The sequence below is a fragment of the Chelonoidis abingdonii genome, chromosome 5 (genome assembly GCF_003597395.2).
Source record: "Chelonoidis abingdonii isolate Lonesome George chromosome 5, CheloAbing_2.0, whole genome shotgun sequence".
In the NCBI taxonomy this organism is placed as follows: Eukaryota; Metazoa; Chordata; order Testudines; family Testudinidae; genus Chelonoidis; species Chelonoidis abingdonii.
The window spans coordinates 35,894,373-35,910,996 of record NC_133773.1 but is presented as its reverse complement, the minus strand read 5'-3'; the positions used below and the strand labels follow the sequence as shown (position 1 = coordinate 35,910,996).

Sequence of the window (16,624 nt, the reverse complement as noted above, 5' to 3'; positions counted from 1 at the left end):
CCAAAACCATACAAAGTGTGTGTCTGTTTTCAATTACCACATGCCACTGAATAGGCGAACTGTTAAGCAGAGCATCCACGCGGCTAAAGATCTGGGAAAGGGTGTGCTTAAGCTACTGGGGAATAGAGGGGGGTCAGCACTGGTCCTGGGAACCTAGGGCAACTGGGCTGCAGAGTCCCATTCCTATGAAGTGTAACCAACCTAGCTTGGTCTCTCAGGCACAGGTTATAAAATGCAGCCTACTCAGATCAAAGGAAGCTTAAACAACACATGGTCCCAGTGGGGTGGGACACAAACAGTCTGGTGAGAGTCCAGCGAGAGGAGCTATACCAGGACTGTGTAACAGAGGGCCAGTCATTTCACTTCACTTCATACAGCTACATGATTTTCACACCAAAGGAAATGGATTGTTTGTAAGGAGTAACAAGTGGGGTAGTTGTAAAGAATACATGCTGCAGCATCCACTGTCTTGGCATTCTGACTGATTTAAGCAGCTGCTACTAGAAAACGTCAGCTTTGCCGGAATGTCAGATGCTGAAGAAACTAGTATCTGAAGCAGTCTTAATTAAGTTAAGAGACACAATCACTTTGCCCTACTGAGGATCTAGGCAGATGCATTTCAATCCATATCTGGAACAGGCAGAAGTGCTTGGAGAAGAGATGGACCAAAATAAATAAATAAATAAATAAACCCATGCTGTTTTCTATCTTCACCTCCTTTGGAAGCCATAATCTTTAACCAGCCACAAATGATTCAGTAACCATGTATTATGACATTTCAGTAATGCATGAAAAACAGAAACAGCAGCACCAATCCTGATCAGCTATCCAAATATTTTTGTATGGTATATTCAGCCTAGTTCACTTCACCTGTTAAGTCATTAACAGTCATTAATTTCAAGGCTCTCTAGCTGGAGGGAAAGAGAATACTGAACTAGTGAGGAGCGATTAGAAAATTTGTTAGAGACTGTGCTATATATTGAGATGTTTTAGGTTTACTTTTATGTTGGTGTTTTGCCACTTTGTGACACATCCTTATATCTTCATACAATCTATTAAATTGCCAGCTACTCTTAAAAGGGCCATGGAATTCAGCTTCTTCACTATACAGTAACGAGCAGGTAGCTATAATCAATGCAATATCATTAGGTATCACAGGTGGTAAAAGCAGAGCAGATACAGTATGATGCTCTTCATTCACTCCCTCTCCTCTCCTTCCTCCAACATACAAATATATACACTCTGATAATTACTTATTATTTACATAGCTATACAGTCAGAGTCAAATGTAAAACTTTAACTCTGAATTCTGGTGCCTAAAAGATACAGAGAAGATATTTTTCAAGTAAAAGTTTGTCTATTGGTAACATTTGTCTTGCTGAGGTCAGAGTTAAAGTTGTGTATTGGAGTGATTTTAGGGAAACAGGTGTACACACCATAGGTGGTTGTATGCTTTTAAGTGAACGGAAATTGGTTGGACTGTGACAGATCCATCAGCTTCTCTTGGGGCTTGATTAGGGAGACCAGATGTCCCGATTTTATAGGGACAGTCCTGATTTTTGGGTCTTTTTCTTATATAGGTTCTGTGATGGGGCAAGGCCAGATGGCTACAGTAAAGTACTGAGAAACAGGTATGTTAGCCCCAGGCTAAACAAATCCCTAGGACCATGCTAACCAAATGGCAGTTGCTCCAGGTTAATCAAGGCACCTTGGAGCCCAATTTAAAACCTTTCGAAGGCAGTGGAGATAAGCTACTTTAATTGAAACACTGTCAGGCTATCAAGGTACCCTGGGTTTTAAAAAGGAGCCAACTCCATCAAGGCGGGAGGAGCCAGAGGAGAAGGAAGTGCGAGTGAGGAGCTGGGAGCAAGAAAGGCAAGGAGCTGAAAGGTGAGAGAGTGGTACTGCTGGAGATTTAGCAGACAAAGCATATCAGACATTAGGAGGAAGATCCTGTGGGAGGAATAAAAGAAAGGTGTTTGGAGGAGCACATGGGGAAGTAACCCAGGGAGTTGTGTAGCTGTCCCATGCAGCTGTTACAGGAGGTACTATAAGACAGCTGCAAATCCAACAGGGCCCTGGGCTGAACCCGGAGTAAGAAGGGCGGCCCGGGGTCCCCCACCCAAACCTCCGACTCCTGGACTCGGCGGAGGAAGTTGACCCAGACTGTGGGGAAGATCACTGAGGTGACCAAATCTGCCCAGAAGCGGCAGGACCCAACCCAGTAGAAGGGAGGAACTTTGTCACAACTGGGTCAGGGGTGGGATTTGGTGTGCACAGCGCGGCAGAAAAAAGAGGGTGTATTTTTTTTCACGCAACAGTGGAGGACTTAGTATGGGCATTGATACAACTACGGCGGCCCAGCAGGAGGCTACCGTGTCCAGGCAGCCGCCCAAACAGGAGGCAGTGCGGGCAGCAAGAGACTAATCGCACTGCTGATGGGCAGGCTTCTCAAAGACCGAGCTAGTGTTGCGGGAACTGGTAGCCCAAAGGTAAAAACCTTACGAGCTGAACCGTAGCAGGATGGACGCAGCTCATACAGACAGCCATTGGCTGCCAGAAAATGATGCGGGAGGATGATGTAGAGGCATACTTCTGGCCTTTGAGAGGCAGCCCTATGGGAGCCTGGCCTCGAGATCAGTGGTCTGGCATCTGCCCCTTCCTGTGTGGGGAGGCCCAGAAGGCCTACCGAATGATCTGCCTGAAAGAGTACGCAGCAGACTACCCCCAGCTGAAAGCAGAGATCTGGCCAGATCTGGGGTATACGACTGCAGTGCGGGCCCAGCGTATCACGAGTGCGTACCAGGAAGAAAAACCCCGCGGTTCCCAACTGTAATGAACCTCATCCATCTCGCACGAAAGTGGTTTGCAAACAGAGTCCCCGAGTCGGAAGAGATATTAGAGGTTCTGGTCATCGACGCGTACGTGAGGGCACGCCACCAAGGTCTTCCCGCAAATGGGTAGGCCCAGAAGAACGATCCATGCACCTATGATGAGATGAATCACGGCTGGTAGAAAGACGCATGACAGCCAGGGAATGACACCGACTACCGCAAGGAAAGCCCTTTCATAGCAAACAACCCACCACCCTGGAAGGTGGGGCAGACAACCCCCTGGGGAGTCCTAAGGTGGAGGAAGAGGGGGGCCGAAAAAACCAGCAGAGACCCCAGAAGGAAGGATTGGCCTGAGTAGGGGGAACCCTGAAGTTAAACCCCTAACCCACAAAATGATAGGGGAATGATTAGAAACAATTAAAAAATTATGCATGTGGGAAGTGGGGAACACATAGAGCACACGTCCCAGCACCGAGGAGCCTATGCAATGCAACTTGGGGATTGGGAGTCATGCTCCCTTATCCACCTTGCGGGTGTCACATTAGCCCCGCATAAACTACACCAGAGCCGGTGAACGTAAATGGAGTAGAGACTACAGCCGCTTGTGCTCAGGGAGTGCTATCTCCGCCCTTAATATCAGGTACTGTAAAAAGTAGCAGCTGCTAGCAAGCCAAACGCGTCAGCAGTGACAATGCGTGCATGGGCCGTGAGTCATTACCGCCACCATTCCCAGTAGAGACAAGAGGTTCAGGGGAACCCTATTGAGGTGACAGTGGGTGTAACTCCTAAATCCCATAACCGTAGTCATTGGGAGGGACTATCCAGGGTTTTGATAATTTACCTCCACAGAAGAGGCTGGAGGGAGATGGGGACCCTGTTGGCAGCGACTCATCGTTGGGGGAATGTCAACCCCAATGTTTTCAAGAGTCTTCTCAAGGAGATCTATTCTCTATGCCTCGTCAAAAGCCCGGAAGAAGAAAAAAATCGAAAGGGAAGGCACGCAAAGCCTTGGAACCAGATCCTGAACCCAGGGCCAAGAAGAACCACGCTAGTAGGGCAGATGGACACGTGCAGCATCAGAGAAACTACCAACATGGAAGGTGAGCCGGAGGCTAGCCCCAGCCCAATGACGGTGATGAGCCATTGGAAGAAAGCAGAGCTGGCCCCTGGGAGCTCAGGCTGGTTAGTCCTGGGAGAAGAGACCTTTCGGGAGGGACCAGGCAGAGGACCCTAGATATGATAATATCAGGAAAGCTGGGACAACCAGTGGAGGGGGAAGGTCCCGGGGTCTAGGCCCTACGTTATAGTGCAGAAAGATCTCCTGTTACCGTGTGGTGCAAATGCAGGAGCAGGAGATACATCAACTTCTGGTGCCACAAAAAAATCAAAAGCCATATTGAGCCTCACCCACGGTCACTGGTTTGGAGACAACTCAGAGTAGAGAAACCCAGGTCAGGAATCGCTGCGGAGGTTTTTTCTGCTAGGAGTACACGAAGATGTCAGGCATACTGCAACCTCTTGTGCCCAGACTGTCAGCTATCATAGCCCGGACTTTGGCCAAGGAATTTATTTGGCACAAACAGATGTTTCTGAAGGTGGGGGTTTGGGGGCGGTTCTGTCGCAAATGATTGAGAAGAACACCCGATCCTCTACCTAAGCCAGAAAAGCTGCCCAAGAGAACAGAAGTATGGCAGTAATCGAGAGAGAATGCCTTGCTGTCAAAATGGCCATGGAGAGCTGCGTATTACCAATCTTAGGCCGGCGATTTACTCTTGTGACGACCATGCACCCTTCAGTGGATGAGAGAAAAATAAGGAAAAGAAGCAAGGGTCACCAGGTTGGTTCTTTGGTCCCCTCCAACCATTCCAGTTCCGCATACGGACCGAGCTGGATGCTACCGACTGCAACGCTGACTGGTCTTTCATGAGCACATTGCCTTGGCCGTCCCAGTTGCCACTATGGTGTTGGCGAGGGGGGATATTGATGAGCAAGCAGACGGTACAGTACATGTACTGAGAAACACGTATGTTAGCCCAGGCTAAACAAATCCTAGGACCATGCTAACCAAATGGCAGTTGCTCCAGCTTATCAAGGCACCTGGAGCCAATTAAAACTTTCTAGAAGGCAGTGGAGATAGCTACTTTAATTAGAACACCTGCAGGCTAATCAAGGTGTACCTGGGTTAAAAGGAGCTCACTCCAGTCAGGCGGAGGAGCCAGAGGAGGGAGTGCGAGTGAGGAGCTAGGAGCAAGAAGGCAAGGAGCTGAGAGTGAGAGAGTGTACTGCTGGAGGATTAGCAGACAACATTATCAGAACACAGGAGGAAGATCCTGTGGAGAGGAATAAAGAAGGTGTTTGGAGGAGGCCATGAGGAAGTAGCCCAGGGAGTTGTAGCTGTCATGCAGCTGTTACAGGAGGTACTACAGACAGCTGCAATTCACAGGGCCCTGGGCTGGAACCGGAGTAGAGGCGGGCCGGGTTCTCCCAAAACTCCCAACTCCTGATCAGACACAGGAAGGAGTTGACCCAGACTGGGGGAAGATCACTGATGCAGGTGAGCAAATCTGCCAATAAGTGCAGGACCCACCAAGGTAGAGGAGGAACTTTGTCACAGTTCCTATTCCCCCCCAGCCCCGCCCTGATTTTTCATACTTGCTGTCTGGTCACCCTAGGGCTCGACTACCCAGGAAAATTATCCAACGTAAGCTACGGTGTGAACTTAAACTGATATAGTTTTGCTGTGTAGATAGGCTCTCTCCAGTATAAAGGGGTCTTTTTTGGTTTAACTTATGTCACCTGGGAAGAGGTTTAAGCTAAAGTGAAAAGCAGTCATCTTTATACTAGAATAAATGTTGATATGGGAAGTTATACTGGTATCATAATTAACACTTTCCCGTGCAGACAAGCCCTGATGATAAGCTATGCGATGGAAAATAGGGGGAATAATTTTTCTTTGGGTTAATTTTTAGGTTTCAAAAGTGGAGTAGTGTCTGAGATTTGATGCTATTACTGAAGTGACTGAAATTTGTTAAGACTGTGGTTATTTAATGATTGTGAGGAAAAAATACTCCAAACACACCACATATTCATGACTAAAGTTTGGAATTAGACCTTCTTTCCAGGATGTTAGTAAGTATTTTATCCACCGAAATGTTCTGGACATTTACCTGTCTCCTCAACAGTAACTGTTGTACAGCAGGAGTATAAATTCAATTACTGAAGTGTGAAATAGAGAAGTTTGAATCTTGCTTTAAATAAAAAGTTAACTCAAATTTAAATTATGGAGTCACTACTGATGCCTCACTAATAGGAATAAATTATGCACTGCTTGGAGCTTCCTAGTAAGCACTGCTGCTTAATTTCCACATTATAGCTCTATATTAGTCAATACCTGTTTAACATTCAAAAAAGCAGAGAAAGAGTTTGCTTTGCTTGGTTCCCAGCTGGAACAGAACATTTCAGTGTGTGCTACCTTTCAAGATAATTTGTAATTTTATTGGCTTTTACCATGATGTTTGCATGAATGCTTTTAACAACTTGCCTTAGCATTGATCAGTTTAGCAATTCTTGATTCTGTCAAAGTTCTAAGCTCATGTGGCTCTGGTAGCCTGTTGATATCAGTTATTTTTATGCTAGCAATGAAATTAAATAGAGCAATGGGGGGAAAACAGGTGGAACATCAGGAAACAATTAGACAGTAGGATCTATTAGCCCATGGAATAATCTCCCAAAGGAACTGCTAGAAGCCTCAGCAAAAGCCATTTGAAACTAGAATGCCTAAAATAGCAAAGAATAATCCTTTGCTGGCAACAGGAGAGGGCTTTTTCATCTCCAGTTTGTGTGATTCTATAAGCGGAAGAGATTTTTGAATGCCACTTTGGGTTTCGAGTTTTATACACACACAAATTAATTTAGATAGCTCAAGTGTATTTTCTTGCAGCAGTACAAACACTAAAGAACAAGGAAATCATGAGTTAAAAGGCAACATTTCCACATTATCATGGTACTCAATCAAACCAAGGCACTAATATTATTTCTACCACACTCAGGCTAAGTCTGGTCCTTGAGCTAGGAGTGTGCTTCTCCGTGCTAACGCACATATACTCGCACTAGCTCTCATCAAGAGTAGGATAGCTGCAGGGGTGGCAGAGGTGGCTTGGCTTAGCCATGCTGAGTACAAACCTGCTTGAACCCCATGAGTATGTATTTGGCACAAGAAACCTGTGCCTCTGCTGCCACTATCGTGGCTACACTACTGTTTATGCTCATGCTAGCTCAATGAAGCTAGCACGTGTATGTGTAAGCAAGCAGAGGCATCACACCCCTACCTCGTGGCACAAATGTACATCACCATCCTCCATACATACATACAAAGAACTTATAATCACATGCCAGTGCACAAGCTCACCACCAGTCTTTCAGTCCTACATTCTTTAATGACAATTATTTTAAGCTTACAAGGTATGATTCTCCTCTCAGTTCTAGCAGTTTAAGTCAGATTTAATTCCACTGAAGTAAAGGAGTTACTAAGTGAGAGGCAAATCAGGTCCACATCTCTTTATTCACATCCCTACAGACACCGTTTCACATGCATATTCATAATATGATCCACGAATGAGTAATAAATGACCACATCAGAGTTAAGATAGCTGTGGTGTAAGTTACACTGTCTTTGATATGGCCACTGACAAGGACAGTATTTATTATTTTGTACTGCAGTAGCACCCAGACTCCACAGAGAAGGAGCAGGGCTCCGCAGTGTTCTGAACCGAAAGCAGGTTTATTTGAGAAAGATAAGAGTATGTTGGGGTGGTTGAGTATCAAGATGATAGTAGATGGTCTTTTTTGGGGTGTGAATTTTGCCTTAACTTAGAATTTCCTTGCTTTAAGTATTCGTATTGCTGTAAAGGATAAATGCTTAAGTCACCTTAATCTAAGTTTTTTTTTAACGTATGTAAATATGGAAGCTGCAGAATCAGGGCTGGAGTCTTGTAAAGGAGACTAGCATGAAGGACTGGCCAGAGAATGGCACTACACAGCTGATCAAACAGTCGTTCTTCTTTCATTTAAAACTTTACAATAAGTTTCCTCTGTCTCATGCTCAGATCTCTTCAAATGAAGCTGCTGGAGCCTGGCATTCCAGAAAGCTTTGAGTGCTGGATAGAACCTCAGTTAAAGCTATCTCCACTAGGACTGAAGATATTTAGATAGGGCAAATATAATCATTTTATCAGCTCCCAGTTCCCTAAACCTGCTCTACTCTTAAGATCCCTCTGGAGTAAGGACTAAGGAGATATCTTGGAACACTTTACCAAGCATTGTGGCAGATTCTTCTTCACAGGGAATTTTAAAGTCAAGGGTGGATTTTTATTTATTTAAGGATATGCTCTAGGAATTATTTTGGGAAAGTTATACTGGTCCTGGGAATGAGAGGACCTGACAAACGTAACCCTAAGGTAACAGGTGAAAGGAAAGGGAGTACATGGGAAAAGGCCCAGGGATAGCAGCAGTGAATTGGAGACAGCAGTACATTGCAGCTGTGTATAGCATCCCTGGATTGGGATCTGGAGTAGTGGGTGGGCTAGGCTCCCCCACCAGGCAATACTCGAGACGCCTAAAACCTGGAAAGTTTAAAAAGCCCAAGAAAAGGGGCTAGATTTAAAATACCCAGAAAAGGTCTAAAGACTCTGGTGAGGGCAGACTGACAATTCTGGCTGGACTTCTACTAAAAGCCTGAGAAAGGGGCTAGACTCAAAGGGCCCAGAGACAGAGCTGAAGACCCCAGTGAGTTTGCTTAATCTCTCTGCTACCCCCTGGAAGGGGTTCATTCAGTTTTGACTGTATGACTTAGCTGGACACCCAAGCCACTGAAGACCTACCTAGCGAGGTTGGCAACCCACAAGGGGCACCAGGAGCAGGGGGAAAAAAGATTGCAGCATCACACCCAGCCAATAGGAGGCACTCAAGAGAAAAGTGTCCCTTGTCACAGGGAGGAACTTAGGATAAAGGCAAAAGGAGACCACCTTGTGAAAAATGGTTCATAGTGGATCGTCCCATCTTGCTCACCATTCTGGCCAAAGTAATAGCAATTAAAAATGTGGGATATAGAGCATGTGGTCAAAGATTCAAATGGTGATCTGGTAAATAATGACAGAACAAAACTGAAGTCCTATGGAGGTGTGGGCTTGACCACAGGCAGAAAGATTTCTGCAGGGCCTAGTCATGGTTTAACTTGTGTTGGGCAAGTGAAAACAGAAGGACCGTGTACTGGAGGAAGGAAGGCACTGACTGCTGTGAGATGGACCCACAATGAGTAAACTGAGAGATCCAACTTCTTCAGTGATAGGAAATAATCTAAAATGACTGAGATATCTGCAGAGTCTGAGAAAAAGCTGTGCCCATGTAGGGAAAAGTCTCCATTTAGCTAGGCAGCAGTTCCTAGTTGAAACTTTTCTACTCAGAGTAAGAATGGCTTCCAAGCATAACCATTCTAGATCTGACGCACATCCAAACACCAGGCTGTGAGGTAAAGTGGGTCTGGAGTAGGGTGTCTGATTTTGCCATCTTCTTGACTTACAAGATCCAGGTAGGGACAGATCCTGATAGAAGGACAGGTTGATATTCTCACAAGTTCTGGGAACCAAAATGTCTGCGCCAGGTGGGTGCCATGAAAATTATTCTGGCCTTGTCATAACAGATCTTTCTCAAGACCTGTGATAGCAAGGGGATGGGCAAAAAGGCATATCTGTGTTGGTCTGTCCATGATAACAGGAGAGCGTCACCCTGGGAGTCATGGGTCATAGCTGCTCGGGAGCAGCACTGGTGTAGTTTCTTGTTCATTTGGGATGTGGCATGATCCTATTGGGGTGTTCCCCACCAAGTGGGTATTTCACTCACGACACAGCTGTGTATTTCCCACTCATGCAGAGAAGTGCCTGTTTAGGTTGTTCACTAGAGAATTCTGAATACCTGGTAAGTAAGTGGCTTGGACAACTGTATGGATTCTGATGGCCCAATTCCAAAGCCTCGCTGCTTCCAGGCAGAAGGGAAGTGATCTTGCTCCACCTTGCTTGTTTATATAAAAGCTGTGGTGATGCTCTCTCACATTATTTGGCTCTGGAGTCAATGCATGAGTGGGGAAAAGGCCCTTTAAGCCAGAATGATCTCAATTCCAGCAGGCTGATGTATTGTCTGGCCTCCTGTGAGATCCAAGTGCCCTGAGCATGTGGCCATACAGATGAGCGCCCCATCCCCGAAGAGACACATCTATTACTGTGATGGCACTGGCGGTGGGAGTGTTGAAGGGGACTCCCACTCAAACTCATTCCAGGTTCAACCACCAGGTGAAGAGAGAGGCAATAAGCCTGGCAGGAACAATCACAGTAATGTTCAGATCATCATTGTCTGGTGAGCAGACAGACCAAAGCCAGCCTATAAGGCAGTGTAAATGAAGTCTGGCAAATAGTGCCACATAAGTACACAAGACCATGTGGTCTGGTAGAGAAAGGCATACTTTGATCATAGTCTTTGTCTGTGAGTAACTTGTGTTATCAAAGACCTCATTAACTGCAGTCCTTCTGTGGCAATCTTGCTGAAACTGAGTCCAGTGTCACTCCATTAAAGTTTACCCTTTAAGTGGTGGTCAGAATGGACTTTCTTTTTTGTTGTTGTTCACACGGACACCCAGCACTGCTAGAAGAGGAAGCAGGGACAAAGTTCCCGACCTGACCTCTTGGTTGGAGTAACCTGTGAGGAGCCAGTCGTCCAAATCTGGGAAGACTGTGCAGCTGTCACATCTCATTTGGGCTGCCACCACAGAGAAAACCTTTGTGAATACCCTGTGTGCTGTTGCTCATCCAAAGGGAAGGACGCTGAACTGTTAGTGATCCTGACCTACCAGGAACCAAAGAAACTTTCTATGGGATGGATGAACATCTACGTGAAAATAGGCATCCTTCAAGAGCCATGAACCACATTCACTCTTGTGGGAAGGGGATTATTGATGCTAGCATAACCATCCTTATTTTGACTTTTGAATAAAGACATTTAGCTGTCAAAGGTCCGGAATGGGGCTCCACCCTCTGTCTTTTTTTTGGACTGAGAAGCAAGGGGAACAGAACTCTCTCCTCCCTTAGCACTCATTCTACCGCCCCTCATTGGAGAAGAGAATCTTCCTCCTGGTGAGTTATCTCCTCATGAGAGTGGTCCCTGAAGAGGAACCAGAAGTGGTTGGCAATAATATAAGATAGGTGGTTCTTTACTGAGGCATCAAAAGTAGGAGGGTGGGAGGGAGGGAACTGGTAGAGGTTATGGTAGTAGGTCTCTGAACTCTAGTTGCTTGTGCAGAGGCTCAACTGGAAGAATGTGTGTGAGCGGGCTCTTGGCCTATATACTTGCCTGTGGTGTTCTCTCTTTGGGGCCTGGGTGTAAATTCTCAGGGAGCAAAGGGTCAGTCAAGAATCTTTCAACGGGTGTAGAGACTTATCAGTTCTTTCATTAAACAAGTTTGACCCACCGAATGCTAAGTCATTTATGGTATTCTGCACCTCCCAGGGGAACCCCAAAGAACAAAGTCAAGACGTATACCTCATAAGTATATCCGTGGCAAGTCCTCTAAATGCCGTGTCCACTACATCCACTGCAGCCTGCAGGGATGTTTTTCCACTAATCTGACTTTTTTTAATGAAGGACTGAAATTGGGCTCTGTCCTCAAGTGGAAGTTTTTCCTTATAATTTGCCAGCCTAGAGTAGTTAAAATTATATTTCGCTAACAGGCTTGATAGTAATACTTCACTATCAATAACAAAGTGAAATTACTTAACTGTTTGGACCAGTAACTATTAATAGTGATATATTTTTGCACCCACTCAAAATCTCATTTTTATACTAAAAAAGACTGATACCATATGCATCGTTAAAAAATGAAATACAAAATGACATCATATTACTGCTTCCAGCCAAACCAAACAAGAATCAATTAATATATAAATACAAAATAACGTTCATTGCATATTAAACGTTTTGTTATGCAAGTAAATATGGGGGGTTTTTAAAACCAAAACCCAGAATACCAACCATCTCACATTTGGTTTTATATACAAATGTACCCAGTATAATCCTTTCCTGAGGGTACATATTTTGCCGCCCAAAATCAAGGAAAATATTTCAGACTTAATGTTTTGACTTTATTACCTTTGTTAAGCATATGTTTGTGCAAGTGTTTTTGTATTAATCCATGATTTTCTTAATCTCAGTATCATAGATGTAACCTGTTTCACTTTTCACCAACAGTCGTATCTAGAACCAGATATAAAGTTCCCTTAAAAGTGAATGTGTCTTCAAGAAGCGATCACATTCTTCTGACAGGTGTCCAACGATCTCCAGTTGTGAATCTTGAATGCAACAGTTTGCACTTAGCTTTTTATTTCATGTTAAAATGTTCTTTCCTCCTCTCCTCTATTTTAGGTTACTGGTTTGTGTTTTTCTTGTTATTCCTCTTCCCCCCAAATTAGTCTCTGGAAACCTCTTCAATCCTAGAAGAGGGATTTTTTGGGTTATTTCTAGTATCCCATATACTTCCACACATGGTTGACTACTATGTATTTTCTTCATGCAATCCGTTGCTCTTCTGTTGTTTTTGAAAAGTGCTGTGCACTTTGTTTTTACTGAACATCATGCGCATCACACAAGGGTTTTCTTTTCCTCTTTTCCAGATTTGTGTCTTTCTGTTAGTGATTAGTTCTGCTATTCCAGCTCTCAGTTTACAGCTTGGGTTTGTTCACAGAGCGTATGAACTATCTAATTACCTCAGTAGCAGGCATCAGGATACAAACTTCAACATGTCAGCTTTCAGGTAAACGGCCATTAGCCAAACTGAGGAAATACAGTAATACTGCAACCCACTGCCAGAAGAGAATAAATTTGAATGATGGTCAAAAGGGTTGTAAACTCAGATAAGAGAGAACAAGACTAAAATGGGCACAGGCCTCCAGGGATTAATCTGGGATGAGGGAGAAAACATCGCTAAATTACCGGGACTCAGAATAATTAACAAAAAAGATATGTAAGAATGTCTGTCTTGGAGTTAGTGGAGAATGGAAAAGGAGATGATCACATGAATCACATAGAACCACTCCTCAACACACACTACAACCTCTCTGAAAGATCCAAATATGGTGAAGGAAGAGGTAACATCTCCTAATTCCCGACACCCTAATTCAAGAGAGAGTCCTGCATCCCTGTAGAACTTGTCTTCCTCCATTTATTCTACTGCAGAGCCCCTGTCCTCTTTTGCAGGGAAAGCCTACAGATTCTACGACTCCCCTCAATCAGGCAATAGGTTCACCTATGGAGTTACATGAGGCATATTTCCTCCCAGGCGAGTAAGAGAACGTATGATTGACTCATTGTCTCAATTAACAAAATATGGAGACTTACCCAGGGTTCCATGTTTTGATGACATTTCAGAAAACTGAATTTAATAAATTATGCTACATTTGATGCTTAAATGTCCTGCCTCATGTTATTGGGTCCAGAAGTAGCTCTTCTGAAAATGATGAAACCATTAAGGACTTGCTGAGTTCACACAGTATCTGATGGACAACACCAATGCTAATTATGGGTCTCGGTGCTCTTCTTTCTTCGTTGACTAAAGCAACTCTTCTTCTATTCTGGCTCAGCTTTACCAGAAACAGAAAAGCAACCAAGAGAACATACAAATCCTCCAGTCGCCTTAAAAAAAAAACCTATATGTCTAGGATTCATACTAGGAAGAAGTAACGTTTAACCCTGCAATTAACTCTCTAAGCCATGAATCAGTTTTCCTCATAGACTCATAGGTCAGAAGGGACCAATATGATCATCCAGTCTGACCTCCTGTACAAAGCAGGCCACAGAACCCTACCCATCCACTTCTATACAACCCCTAACCTATGTCCGAGTCCTGCCAAAGACTCATCAACTTCTCACAACAGCAACTGTTTGCAATAATAATAAAAATAATTTAAAAAATAATAAAAATACAAAAAGAGCATTAAAACAAACAAATGCATTCCTATGCACAGAATGCAGTCAGAAGTGGGAGACAATTAGAGAAGGAAGATCAAGGCAAAAGGCATTTCCTGAGAATTAATGAGTGGAAATGTTGGATAGCCAAGGGCAAAATGGGTTCTTTAATCAGAACAATCCATTCATTCCCTAGACAAATAATATGCTGAAGTACTTCTAGCTTTTTCTTTTTGCTCATTTGTTATTGCTCTGAACACTTATAATGAAGTTTCCTTTCACGACAGCATCATTGTTCCTTCAGAGCAAAACTGACTAAGTTTGAATGGTGCTACTCTAGTGAAGGCCATCTGTAAACGTATGGAATTAACATTGGTAAAATAGGCAGTTATCTTTTATGAGGTTTAGAACACACTTTTAATCTTACATTTTAGTCTACAGAACTCTCCATATTTTAGAAACAAAAGTTTTCAGCCCATAAGGTCCTTTCCTCTAATATCCGTGGAAGTTAAGGATCTCAGCAACTCTTAGGATCAGGTCCACTGTGGCAGTGGATTCAGAGATGCAGAGTTAAGTACTGAGAGCAGTCAGTGGAGTAGGAAACTTTCACCGAACTTTCAGGGGAGCAGTATATACCTGATTGCATGTGTTTGCATGTTCCAATTTAAAATTGGCACTTACCTGTGACTGGGGCATCTATGTCCAGCAAGTTTTTTTCCTGACGGAGAATTGAAGCACCCTCTGTTACTATTCTCAAAGCAACACTTTCTTCCAGCCTCCCTTCCTTCATAAGGTGTGCCTTTAAGATATCCACACGGGGTTTTCCATCATTATCAAACACTTCCTTAGCTGTGAGCCGGTGGCTTGGAGGAAATGGGACAGCTGAAAATCACAAACAAAAAATATCTGGTCACTTTATTGGGAAGAGCCACTAGTCTCAAAAGATAATCTTTCCAAGTTCTGCTGGCCATCAGCTCTGTCTGAAAACACTTTTGAGCATATATGTGTTAAGTAATATGAATCTTCTATTCTTTCTTTATAGCTTGTGGCTATACCATAGACAGCAAATTAACAGCAGCTGTTCAACATGGACACGTGCCCAAGATCTATTATTCAAACATTTTTTAAAAAAAAAAAATCTTGGACCTACTTTTTATATCCCTTACACATGACTAAAAGTGAGTCACTGCTTACAGCATGTTCAAAACAGGGGTTGTTGTGGGAGAAGAGAATGGAACTAAATATTGCTTTAGTAGTATTGCAGAACCATGACATAATGCTCCTTTCCCAGGAAGGATCTTAATATATATTACACTACATCTCAGGTATTTACTGCCCATGTATTTACAGACATAGATCTATCTAGGTTAAACCACAGCCCCTTCTCGTTAATTACTGGCAGTGTGCTTTTCAAAAATCCCTTCCTTTTTTGTATTAATAGCTTTGCTCTATCAGAAATAATTATTTACATACAATATCCCACAAGCATAGTCTGTCTCAGTGAAACATTAGTGAAAGAGTTCTAAGACTGTTTTCTTGGCATGTGGAAATGGCATGGTCTAATGCAGGGGTGGGCAACCTATCGCACGTGTGCCGAAGGTGGCATGCGAGCTGATTTTCAGTGGCACTCACCATTGCCCAGGTCCTGGCCACCGGTCCAAGGGGCCTCTTCATTTTAATTTAAATGAAGCTTCTTAAACGTTTTAAAAATCTTATTTACTTTACATACAATAGTTTAGTTATATTATAGACTTATAGAAAGAGACCTTCTAAAAACATTAAAATGTATTACTGGCATGCGAAACCTTAAATTAGAGTGAATAAATGAAGACTCGGCACAGCACTTCTGAAAGGTTGCCAACCCCTGGTCTAATGGATAGTAATCTGTGTATTGTCATTATTTGAAGTTCCAGGTTTCGAGCAAACTTCAAGTGCTCTTGCTCTCACTCTCCTTAAGGCAGCAGTAGTTAGAAGCTCAGGTGACGCGCTCAGCTTCCAGGATTAGGTTGCAGTATTATCCCTACTTAGCCCCTTTTCCCTAGCAGCTAAATTGGAGTGGTATTAGAGGCTTCCTGCCTTGCCAGCTGCAGGGTAATTATATTGAGTCCAGCTACTGCCAAGGGTGGGTCAGACTGTATGGATGCTCAGCGTGAACATGAATGGAAGCTTTAGGAATGATTCAGGATAGCTACATCTACAATACTGTATTATTGAGACATTGCCTCCCTGATAACCATCATACTGGGGGTCACTGGTGTATCTGGAAACATTCAAGCAAGTCTTCCATACTTTTAAGATCTCAAACTTAATCAACATACTTTTAAAAAGACACCTACTTTGTAGGTAAAAAGGTTTGATACATTAAAAGTCACACAATTCATTTACAACAAAACAAAAAACAAAACAGAACTCTGAGAATTCCTAACTCATGTTACTAGGCGATGAAAACTGAATTCATTTTAAAATTTTAATTCCTTTCTACCTCTTATTCCACTTAGTTACTGCATCAAATCCAGCCTGAACATTTAAAAAAAAAATAAATAAATAGACCAGCCCATTTTACGTGTTCACACCAAGTTTTACTTTCTGGTTCATATCATGCATTAACATAATGCTGAAATTTCTGGGTTGCAAACACCACAGGAAATTTTTAAATCTAGACAAAAATCTCTTTTCATTCAAATAATTCTATTAATATTGGGAGAATATAAGAACATAAAAACAGCCACACTGTGTCAGACCAAACATCTGTCTAGCCCAGTATCCTATCTTCCAACAGTGGTCAA

At 43.4% G+C, this 16,624-nt stretch overlaps 1 protein-coding gene across 2 annotated transcripts in view; it reads right to left on the bottom strand.

Annotated features, from left to right (window-relative positions):
* PPP3CA (protein phosphatase 3 catalytic subunit alpha) overlaps positions 1-16,624 on the bottom strand; it is a 316,752-nt gene that overhangs the window by 171,418 nt on the left and 128,710 nt on the right. For both annotated transcript variants that reach the window (XM_032763032.2, XM_032763033.2), the window contains exon 2: positions 14,520-14,720. In XM_032763032.2, coding sequence (XP_032618923.1) covers positions 14,520-14,720 — 201 coding nt within the window. The remainder of the gene's footprint in view (positions 1-14,519; positions 14,721-16,624) is intronic.